General features: G+C 42.4%; 1 protein-coding gene across 1 annotated transcript in view; it reads left to right on the top strand.

The window, feature by feature from the left end:
* The first annotated feature begins 2,217 nt into the window (after positions 1-2,217).
* CLVS1 (clavesin 1) overlaps positions 2,218-12,169 on the top strand; it is a 50,652-nt gene continuing 40,700 nt past the window's right edge. Inside the window, exons 1-2 of the mRNA XM_035125806.3 lie at positions 2,218-2,606; positions 11,015-11,189. Of these exons, the coding sequence (XP_034981697.3) occupies positions 2,218-2,606; positions 11,015-11,189 (564 nt within the window). The remainder of the gene's footprint in view (positions 2,607-11,014; positions 11,190-12,169) is intronic.

Genomic DNA, 12,169 nt, shown 5'->3' on the forward strand with positions numbered 1-12,169 from the left:
ATATGTGCAATGGAGTTTCTCCCCTCTCCTCCCCCTCATGTGTCCCACCCCCTAAACGGACTTATGGGTGGAAGCATGCAGGGGGAGCAGAGAGGGGATCGTTCTCTCTTGCAAGCCAAAATGCACAGCTACCACACCATGTGGCCATTGCAGAAAGTCTTGGCAATTTTGCAGTCTTTATTTTGGGGTATCAGTCTCCAGTGTTGGAGCAAACATCTCCTATTACTTTATAAAAGTGGCAAAAACACTCTCATCGGAGCAAGACAGTCTCCTGTTCCATGCATTATATGAGGGAGTGAGACCTCATACCTGATGGCCAAGTGGAGTCCTCCACACCTCTCTATCCAGCCAAAGGATTTCTTGCAGGCCATTCAATTTCCCCAGGGCACCCCATTCACTGGTCCTGCTCCATGCCCTTCTCAAGTGCTTTTCCGGACTGGAATGTGCCCTTGAACTGCTTGCTTGGCTGGACAGTGGATGAAATGTGTGCTGGAGCATACGTGTAGAAGCAGATTTTTCTGTGGCTGGAATGTAGCCTTCTGTACACAGGAAGAGTCAGATCCATTCTTCTGCCCACTTTTTCCTCCGGTCCACCCAGTCACTGAGAGAAGGTTGCAATCAGGCTGAAAGATGCTCCCCCATCCATGCAGTAAAGGATGTAGCACAAAACTAGTTCTCAGCTTTACCAAACCAAACCTCTCCATCAATTTTAGTATCTAGGCCAGCACAGGGAACTGGAATAACCTATAAGGCTGATGCTTCAAACGGCATGGTAGTTAACTTTAGTAAAGTTATACCATTGCTTTCTGCAATGAATGTGTATGTTATGAAAGAGAGGTGCACATCTGCATACAAACTATAGACCAGCTGCAGGTTGATGCACTCAGAAGCCATGGTTGGGGCATGCATGTGCACTGTGTGACTAGAAAAGGTGGTCTGCTTTTTGTATTTTGCATGTGTGCCACAGCAGGCATCAGTGTAACAGAGGGAGGTTGGTTAAAAAAAATTAGGAGCAGTAATTGGGCAAAGAAGTTAATTTGTGCAATTTGTAGATCAGGGCTATGACCCTCAAGACTCTCCCAGGCCACCCCTCTGTCTATGCCCTGCTGAAGTGCTTTTGCCTCACTGGACTGTATCCTTGAACCACAATCATGCTTTTTTGCTTGCCTGAATGAAGGACAGGGGAATGGGGAGATGTGTGTCAAAACCTCTGGCTTTCTTGTGGCTGAAAAGCAGCTTAATATATAATAGCAAGATTCACATCTATTGCACTGCCCACTCTGGATTCTTGCTGCCTCTGGCCCCACCCACCACTGGCATGTGTCTCAGAAAAATTGGCCCTGAGGGAATATGGCCCTTGACCTAGAAAAGGTTCCCAGCTCATGCAGCTGATGCATGTTCACTCTGCACATGTCTTTATATGTTACAAAGAAGCACCACTAGTCTACTACCATGTCATTGATTGGTGGCAACTCCTTTTTAATATGTGAAGCTGCCCTGAGGCTGCTTGGAAATGGTGGGCTCATCTGGAGTGGAGCTCTAACTAATAAGTAAGGAACTTACTACTGGGGGTATCATTTCTCGGGGTTGGCCTAAAAGGGACCTTCCTTAAGGGAAACTGGTACAACTTTATCAGGGAAGACATTGACTGAGCTCTCAGTGCCATTGTTATTTGCATTCTAATTAAATAAGGAATTGTAATATAATGTTAAATCAGCGCAATTTCAGCATTGCTAAAGGCTCAGTTCAATTATAAATTCATCAAGCTGTGTTCATGAGGCTTCTATATTATGTATGCAAGATATATAATGATAGCGTTGTACTAAGTAGCTCATTCTAAAACTCTTTGGGTCTTTAAATTTTAATCAGATCTGCAGTAGCAATTTAAAGAAAAAGGGGGAAATACACATGCTTGGGAATGTGTTCAGTCTGTTTACAAACAAATATAATCTGTGGTTGTTATATATGTATTTTTCAGAGAATGATGATGATACGAGTGATTCCTCTCTACGGATGGATATCTAAGGATATGAACTGAATGTGAGAGCCTTTGGATGGGTATGGAAAACCCCTCATCTTTGTATTCTTCGATATATTACAAAATATAATACAAATTGCACTTGGATGGATCACCACAGACTGTTAGTTGAATGGGATCAGAATATCTTCTAAGCAAATTGCTGAAGTTAAGGATTTGGAAAAGAGACTTTTGCAAAGATGACTCATTTACATGCTGGTCTCAGCCCAGAGACGATAGAGAAAGCCCGCCTTGAACTCAATGAAAACCCAGATGTTTTGCACCAGGACATCCAGCAGGTCAGGGACATGATCATCACAAGGCCTGACATTGGGTTTTTACGTACAGATGATGCCTTCATCCTGAGATTTCTCCGAGCCAGAAAGTTTCACCAAGCAGATGCCTTCAGATTACTGGCTCAGTACTTCCAGTACCGTCAGCTGAACCTGGATATGTTCAAAAATTTTAAGGCTGATGATCCTGGGATCAAACGAGCTCTGACTGATGGATTCCCAGGAGTGCTGGAAAACCGTGATCACTACGGCAGGAAGATACTTTTGCTTTTTGCAGCCAACTGGGATCAGAGTAGGTAAATGTAGATAGTGTACTTATCTTTTTTAAAAATAATAATACACAAACCATTAACTGATTGTTAATAGCAACACACATGGGGAAATAATTATTTTGAATTGTTTTCAAATCCTGTTGATCTGATGAATCTGATAGTCAGAGTTGTGCGTGAAGAATTTCCTTCCTTTTTCTTCAGATATGGAGTTCCCATTTTCCCGTACATACGGCAGGCTTCAAACAAAAGTCTTTGCAGGAAGTGCTTCAGTGCCTATTATATTACACAGTTATATTACACAGCCATATCTTGATATGTGATATGATAACTGTGGCCACAGTTACAAGACTGTGTGTGGTGTTGTTGTTGTTTTTAATGTCATAATGCTGGTAAATGCAATGTGATCACGAAAGCGGAGACTTCTAAACTGAATAATCTAAAGAATCAAGGGGGTTGAATGATTCTTTGCTCACAACTAATCTTTCCATACCAGCTGGTGCCCATAAATTCTGCTTTATTAACCCAAGAGTTGTAAATGTCAGACACTTAACTGCAAGTGTACAGAGACTCAGATTTAAAGGGCAGAGCATTACTGCTATGTGAGATTACAAAAACCAGTGTAAATTCTTTTAAAAGATATTGATCAAGACAAACTCACATGCTTGCCAAGATGTTCTAATTTGGGAAGTGTGATTGCCAGCACATCCTTCTGTCAAAATAGAAGGATATTTTTAAATGTTCCCATACATTTCAGCGATAATCTTTGGCGTTTAATACAGGCCAGTAAATGGCTGGTAAAATGAAGTTACAAGGCATTGCCAAGAAATAATTGCCATTCCTTTCCAGCTTCCGGCATGTTAGTGGTAAAAGAGCTTTGCAAACCCTCATTGACCATCTTTTATTTCTGCAATATGCTATTAAATGCAGGGCTGCCAAGACTGTTGTCAGTGGCATCAGCACAGAAGTTACATATGACAGATTGAAGTCATTAGTTCAGACCAATTACACTGCAAACAATTACATTTTTCAGTTCATCATATTAATTTCTTGTGGGTTAGAAAAGAGAGCTTTATGCTGAACAATAGACTAGTGCAATGACACGTGAAGGGGTGCAGGTGGATAATGTAGGAGATGTGAGATAATGCACCTGATTCAATCCAAATTAAACCTGTCCCTGTCCTGCTGTATGAATCACAGGTAGTTCTAACAGGCCAGGGGCAGAAGCATATGGAGAAAGCAGTTTAAAGGAGCATGCAATATGCTTATAATCTCTTGTCTTTCCCTGTCTGTAGGGGCCTTTGGCCCAAGTTGTGACAGTTGTTGTTGGTCCCTTAAGACAGATGCTGCTGTCCTGCTTTTGTACAGTCCTCAATGGCATAGACAGACAGATGGCTCCTTATGCTTCCCCCACCAGACAGCTGTGACAAGGAGGTATCTCACTAAACTAGGAGAGAGGGAAAGACTAAGAGATCTCAAAAGCCAACAGCACAATCCTAATAATGAAAAGTAAGTCCCACTGGGTTCAGTGGGTCTTACTTTCATGTAAGTGGGGTGAGGATTGAATCCTGATGTAAACAATCCTCTGTAATGTTTCCCCACATAATCCAGTGCAAGGGAATTCAGGAGCAAACTGCTAAACACCATCCTGGCAAATTTCAACACAGTGCATTGCTTGGCTCAGGCAAGTGAGCCAAGCCTTGTTCTGTAAATGCAGAACCTGTGGTCATCCAGATGGGGCTGATGGGAGTTGGAGTCCGACAATGACTCAAAAGGCCACCTGTATTCAACAAGGAAATTCAGTTTTCTAAAATGGTTGGTCGTGTGTTGTAGATGCTCTTGAAGTATTCTGGGAAGTTCTGTGTTCAGAATGGGGAGGATAGAAAGCTAATTCACAACTCTACATGTCTATTCAGAAGTAAGTATTGCTGAGTTCAATGAGACTTATTCCCAGGTAACTGCTTTGTGGATTTCAACCAGAAAACTCTTAAACAACAAAAACAAAAACCTGGCATGTACCTGAGCCCTGCATTTTATAAGTACAGTATTAGAAAATCAATGTAGCACTTCTTAACTGACAAGTACCAGGATAAGGAAATTGCTGAGCACTACTGAAAATACCTCTAAGGCAGGCATGTCAAACATGCGGCCCTCCAGATGTTTTGGCCTACAACTCCCATGATCCCTAGCTACCCTGTAGCAGGACCAGTGGTTGGGGAAGATGGGAATTGTAGTCCAAAACATCTGGAGGGCCGCATGTTTGACATGCCTGCTCTAAGGGAATGCTCATAGACGTTTCTACTTTATTTTATTTTTGGTAAAAATAAATGCTATATAACTATGTTTTTGTTTTCTGTTCTTACCCTATGGTGACTTTCAGATCATGAACATTCATTCAAGGTTCTACCTTCATACAGGTCAAGAGGGGCCAATCATGTCTTGGAATAGAGCCACATTGGCAGGTGCTGCCAATCATTTGATGTCCTGTGACATCAGGCACAGGAAAGGCAAAGCCATGGCTATAAAGCAGGCATCCCCAAACTTCAGCCCTCCAGATGTTTTGGCCTACAATTCCCATCATTCCTGACCACTGGTCCTGTTAGCTAGGGATCATGGGAGTTATAGGCCAAAAAATCTGGAGGGCCGCAGTTTGGGGATGCCTGGAATAGACTATTCTTCCATTCCTATCTCATCATGACAAAAGTTCCAATTTGAAGGAATGAAAGGAGTTCATTCTTAGTGTCATTTGCACCAGGTTCACAGGCATATGAATCATACGGCCTGCAAATATCCAAAAATCATTTTATAGACTTTCTCCCTGTGTGTGAGCTACAAATCTAAATGAGCTGTCATCTGACCACTTACAGTTTAAAATGGATCCAATAAGAATTCCATTTTTATTTTTTATTTTTAAAAATGGAAACCCAATTCAACAAATCTGGCACACCAGTGGAAGCCAGTGCAAGGACTCCCACAAGCATAATGTGTACCCCCTTCCCCCGCCTCTCACTCTGGAAGGTCAGGGGAACATCTCAAATAGCATGTGGGGGGAGGAGAAGGGGAATTGTTTTATCCAACAAGCTGAAATGCTTGCTCTGACAAAATGAGCAGAAGAGCATGGCATTGAATTCCTTTCCTAGAGCAGATGTCCCCAAACTTTTCCTATACAGTGGAGCCTTGGTTCTTGAATGCCTTGGTACTCAAACATTTCGGCTCCTGAACACCAAAAACCCAGAAGTGTTTCAAACTTTTTTTGAAAGCCGAATGTCCGATGCGGCTGTCGGCTATTGTTTCTGGGGTGCCTGTGCCAATTGGAAGCTGTGCCTTGGTTTTCTAACATTTCGGCAGTTGGACAGACTTCTGAAACGGATTACGTTCGAGAACTAAGGTACCACTGTATTAGGTTCAAATTCATTCCCCTAAATACTGTGCACCAGGAGAAATGCATGAGAAAAGCTGAAAGCAACCTTTTGGATTGAATATAATATTGCAACAGTTGAGTCCCAACTTGGGAGAAAGGCAGGTTATAAATACATTTCATTAATTAACTGAATGATTATACAAACAACCCAAGCAAGCATTTGGGGAAGTCAGTGGTGTGCTGCTTGTGAACATGGCAATTCTACACTTTTCAGCTGATGTAGTGTAGTGACTTCAGTGGAAAAATAAAATGGGCTCATATTTGTGTTCCTGAGAAATGGGCCAATGAATGACAGAAAAAGTTGGATTTATGGATAATACTTTGACCAAATGTATCCTTCCCATATGCCATCTGTATTGAAACAAATGGTAGTCTTACTGTTACCAAGGCCACAGCTCTTGGCTTGGGGCAGGCTTTCTTCCAGTTCTGAACAATCTTTGATTGTTCCTTGACTTGCTGTTATTGTTAAGATTCGAGGCAGGGGCTGTTTGGTTGTGGCCCCATTCACCTAAAGAAATCTCGTTTAGCCTATCTTGGCTTATATTTAGGAAGCTCTGCAAGCCAAATCTATTTTGTCAGGCTTTTAGGCAACTGATGCTTTGCTGCTCCTATTGATAGGTGGCTTTACTGTAGTTTTTTTTTTAAGTTACAAAAGCAAATCAGAAATATTTAGGATGTGGTCAATAAAATGCAACTCAATGTAACAGAGGGAACAACTTCTAATTTAATAGAAAAGCTCTGAACAAACCTCTGGATTTTGAGTCCACATTTTGATGCTAAGCATTTCTAGCTCTCTGCTGCAATCTCAAATCAATTTTATCATGATGACATAACTAATTCTTTACACATGCTGAAATTGTATAAGGAAAAGAAGAAGTGGTTTGAGATTGCCCTAGATTGTTGAAATGAGATGGGAAATGGTGTTTTCTATGTAGGCCAGCATATTTCTATTATTCATTTTCAAACACAAAGTGTATCCTACCAACCCTGCTTTCATACTTCTGTGGAGGCCATTTGCGCATCTGTGAAAGAGAAGGAGACATAAAAGTTGCATAAAAGTTACATCAACTCAGTATAGTGAAGAAGACTGTGACCTATGGAATTATGGAACTCGCTCCTAAAAGAAGCAGTGATAGCAACCAACTGTGGTGACTTTAAAAGAGGATTAGGCAAATTCTTGGAGGACAAGGCTATCAGTTGCTACCGTACCAGTCATGTATCAGTATATATGAGGAACTGACGTTTGGAGTAGAAACTGATCTCCTTCCTTCCCCTGTGAGTCAACTTGGTTCAAAGAGTTTTTTACAGAGATCCTCTCTGAAGTCACGTTTGCAGCATGATTTGAATCCAAACTGTTCCTGGAAATGGACAAACTAAAAGTGTGAAAGATCAAGTGTAAAAAAAAAAACTGGGACAGTTTTGGAGAATCAAGGTTCTACTCTGCCTGAAAGCCCTGAAAAATTCAATATTGCCCCAAATGGTTAAAAATAAATAGATGATTGCCCTTTTGCATGAACATGAACAGTGATATTTGCATAAAGAATACCTGATTAAGAGAACAATTCCCAAGATGACGAAAAAACCCACTTTCCACAACAGTTTTTCCAGTTTGTTCAGTTTCGCAGCCTGTCTTGTTCTCTCCTCTGCACTTCTCTGCCTTCCTCAAACTTCAAGTCAAAGCTGCAATCTGGAGAACTCTGGCTGTGTAACTAAATGAACTTGGTTCATTACCGTTCAGATCAATCAGCAGTACCTTTGTTTCTTTTGCGGTTCAAACCCAGTGCTTGTTTTAAGCTATAAATAACGTGAGGTGTTAACCCATGGAGGGTTTAACCACAAAGAATAAATTATTAAAGACATTTGTGGCTATGAGAAGTTGGTTTTGATGGCTTCTGTTTACATCCTAGGAGAGCAATAACAGAAGACATCACACATGACAGGATAACTCTAATGAGAAAACATTAGCTTAATGTGTCTGGTTCGTATTTAAAGCCATTGCACCTCCAGAGCAGTGAGAAATTTTAGGAGAAGCACTACCTGAGTTTTGGCTTTCTTAAGGAGAGGAAACACAGGGGACTTATAGCACATTTGTAATATTTGGTTCATTTAAAAAGGGGAAAGGGACCCCTGACCATTAGGTCCAGTCATGACCGACTCTGGGGTTGCACGCTCATCTCGCATTACCGGTATTGGCCGAAGGAGCCAGCGTATAGCTTCCAGGTCATATGGCCAGCATGACAAAGCCGCTTCTGGCAAACCAGAGCAGCACATGGAAACGCCATTTACCTTCCCGCTGTAGCGGTTCCTATTTATCTACTTGCATTTTGACGTGCTTTCGAACTGCTAGGTTGGCAGGAGCTGGGACCAAGCAACGGGAGCTCACCCCATCACAGGGATTCGAACCGCTGACCATTCATTTACCAGTATGCAAATATTAGTAGAGGCAAATTGCATATGCGCTTTTACTAAGCAGCAGGTCAATCAGATATAGAGAACAATTGTATGCTCCACCCATTTCCTGGAATCATCAGCTCCCAGTGCTTCCTTACTCACTCCTTGTTCTCTGAATACTTCAGCCCAATTTTAGAGCACTAAACTATGATTAGTGTCAACTATGTTTCATGGCAGGCAGGGAGAGTATCTTTGGATCTCAGAACTGTTCCAGCTCACATTCTTCATTAGCTTTGCTCTGTGCCCTCCTTGAATGCATTTGCCAGTCTGGAATGTGCCTTGAACTCTGATATTAATTTACCTTATATAATGATGATGATGATATTTATACCCCGCCCTCCCTGGCCAAGACTGGGCTCAGGGCGACTAACACCGAATATAAATACAGTAAAAACATTAAAAACAAAGCAAAAAAAAAAAGAAAGGAGGGTGATGGAGGGTGAAAGATTTTGTGGGATGGTGGTAGTTAGGAACCACTGACTTCTGTGTGGTAAGAGTCATATCCTTTGCCCCATCATCCATATTTGCCACATTCACTGACAACTGACATGGTCACACACCCAGGAAGGGTGTGTATGAGGGAATGTGGCCCTTGCATTGAAAAAAGTTACCCATCCCTGGATGAGAGTAAGAAATCAGGATGACTAACCATTGTTTGAACACCAGCCAAGGTTTGGACATAATGAGTAACTGGTGTTAGTTGAAAACAGATGTGAAAGGTTTTGATCTTCTTGCAGCTGTGATACAGTTTAAGCAGGGATGGTGTGTGTGTGTGTGTGTGTGATCCTAAGCCTTGTTAAGACTCCAACTGTGGTTAAGTGTTGCATCCATATGCAATCACTTTTGAGCTCTACAATTCTATAAATGTAGGAAAAAACAGAGATAGCAAAGTCATAGCTGTAAATCTAGCTGCACATAACCAGATATAACAACAACAACAACAACAACAACAACAACAATTCATTATTTATACCCCGCCCATCTGGCTGGGTCTCCCCAGCCACTATGGGCAGCTCGCAGCAGAATATTAATAATAATAATGATAATAAAGCGATAAAACATCAACCATTAAAAACTTCAGTAGAGCTTCGTATTGGACTACCCTAGAAGGACTAATTTCTGTGTTTTGAAAATTGGTAAAATATGCATTAACTAAAGATTGATACAGTAGAGTATTAAGAAGAAAGGCCAAGGTCTTCAGGATAAAATGCATGGAGTCCTAAAACAGAGTATTATAATTATCAGCAATGAAAAACGCTAGGTTATTTATCTAATCATATTAGCGATACAGAGCTACAATTTCCACATACTTATAAGCATCAGTGTTTTATTACTTGTAACCTCAGAAGGAAAGGAAAGGTCTAGGCATTGTCAGCCAGACAATTAAGAATTGCACTCAATGTACGGTGGTGGTCAGAGAAGTTAATAAGATACAAGGTTGAATTAAGAAAGAACAATTCAAAGTGTGAAAAAGATAACATGAGAGCAATTATGCACACTGATATATTATTATCACTTTTAATACTTCATTTTTTCAACATCTTATCTGGAAAAGCCAAAAGTCAAAAAGAAACAGAAAGATCCAAAGAAGCTCAAATAAACTAATTTGTTCCAGATAGAGGGAAGTGAAAAGATGAACAAATTGGAAATTATACAGAAGCAATATAATATGGTGTGAGAATAGGGTGGGTGTTTAGCTCAAATGAAAAGAGCTTGTGAGAAGAAGGCAGAGAACAATTGGCCACTATCCCCTTTGTGGATAATAAATGCAACAATAGGATTACATTACAGAACATAGATTTATCTTCATCATTAGGAAAGCAATGCTGCACAGCAGAAGAATTTCTTCAGTGTGATAAACTGCCAAGTAATCTATTTGCTGGAAGATTTTCAAGGATAGGTGCAGACTTTTGTTCTCCAGGAATAACTTAGGAATAATGTTGTGATTTTAAAATGTCTTAAATTTGTCAATCCTTCATTGAATTTCTAAGTTGGTCAGCTCCAGCTGTCCCATGGAGGACTCTTGTTTTGTGGAAAGAAGCAAGAATTTGGAAACACAAGATGGATTGTGTTAACCAGAGGAGGAACCAACAGGGCTGGCCTGCCCATAAGGTGGGCTAAGGTAGTGCTTCAGATGGTAGAAACCCAGGAGGCAATGCCACTGTGGGTGCCCTGCTCACCTCTCTACCTCCCCTGCTGGTAGAGAAGCAGTGCTGGCTTCCACCAAGCTCTGCAAGATCTCACAAGTTCACACGGGAACCCGTCACTAACACCATTGCTTTGTGGGTGCTTCAGTAAGAGTGAGGTGGTGGGGGCACTTTCCTTTCTCATCTCAGGTGGTGAAGCAGGACATGTCGCCCTGGGAACCAGCACCATTTTCTTTGAGAAATGTTTATTGGAATATTTTGAAATATCTGCTATTTCAGAAAACATTAATCCAAATCATGAAATATTGCTTCTTTCACCAGAAAAATATTAATAATTTTATTCATTCATTCATTGCATTTATTGGGATTTGTTGATAACTACAATTATTTTCTCCTCTCTTTTATTTCATCCCTAGGAATTCTTTCATAGACATTTTACGGGCTATTCTGCTGTCCTTAGAAGTTCTCATTGAAGACCAAGAGCTTCAGATAAATGGCTTCGTTCTAATTATAGACTGGAGTAATTTCTCCTTCAAGCAAGCTTCCAAATTAACACCTTCTATCCTCAAACTGGCCATTGAAGGGTTACAGGTATGTGGAATGGGGATATTGTGTACATGATGCCCTGTGAATAATGTAGCGTCAGGGTGGGTACCAGGAGCTGGTCCAGGGCCGTCTTAAACGCCCCTGCCGCTGTGGTGCGCCGGATCTCTCCGGCGCCCTCCCGCCCCGTTTCCCAGCGCGGTGGGCGGGTGGGTGGGCAGGCACAGCGCGATCTCTCTGGCGCCCTCCCGCCCCGTTTCCCAGCACGGTGGGCGGGTGGGCGCAGCTGCGCGGCGGACCGGCGGATCGGCCGGCCAGCGGGCGGGCGCAGCTCGCGGCGCCTTTCTGGCGGGCCGGCGCCATGGTGCCCTGCGCCACCGGGGGTCTACCTAGAGCCGGGCCTGAGCTGGTCAGTAATAACACACACGGTGTCAGGGAAGTTGTTTCCTTATTCAAAGAAACAAACAGCTCAGGAGGACAGGCCTAGTGAGCAAGGCAACTCTTCCCAGTAGATCTTGTCCCAATGAGACAGTTGAGAGGGCTGAAGGTTCCCACCTTCCCACGGTTGCCTAAGCCTCCTCCTCCCCTGGGCCCTTTCCAAGCAATCTGAGACTCCATCAATGTGTCTTGTCTCTGCTCCATCCTCTTTATACCTCTTCTGATCCTGGGAGACCAAGGGGTGGGGGATCTGGTTGCAGCAGAAGGGGAGACCCCCTGGCTTCTTCAATAGCCTGTCTGATCTCTGCCTCTTGGCCCCACCCCTCCTTTCCACCCTCTGCTTCTGCCTCTGATTCTGGACTACTCTCTGCCACAGCTACTTCCTGCTCACTAAACCCTGTTATGTCTTCAGCTTCCAAAACTTTCTCCTCCCATTCTGTTCCCTCCTCTCTCTCTGAACACTCAGTGTCATCCCACCACCACTCCCCAGGCTCTGAGCCTTCTTCCCCTGGGGGTTCCCTTGCCAGTCAATAACACGTGGGTATGCTGATTGCCGGAGGCATGCTGTGTTTTATATATTTATATATATA

This window comes from Zootoca vivipara, chromosome 8, assembly GCF_965207765.1.
Source record: "Zootoca vivipara chromosome 8, rZooViv2.hap1.1, whole genome shotgun sequence".
NCBI lineage: Eukaryota > Metazoa > Chordata > Lepidosauria > Squamata > Lacertidae > Zootoca > Zootoca vivipara.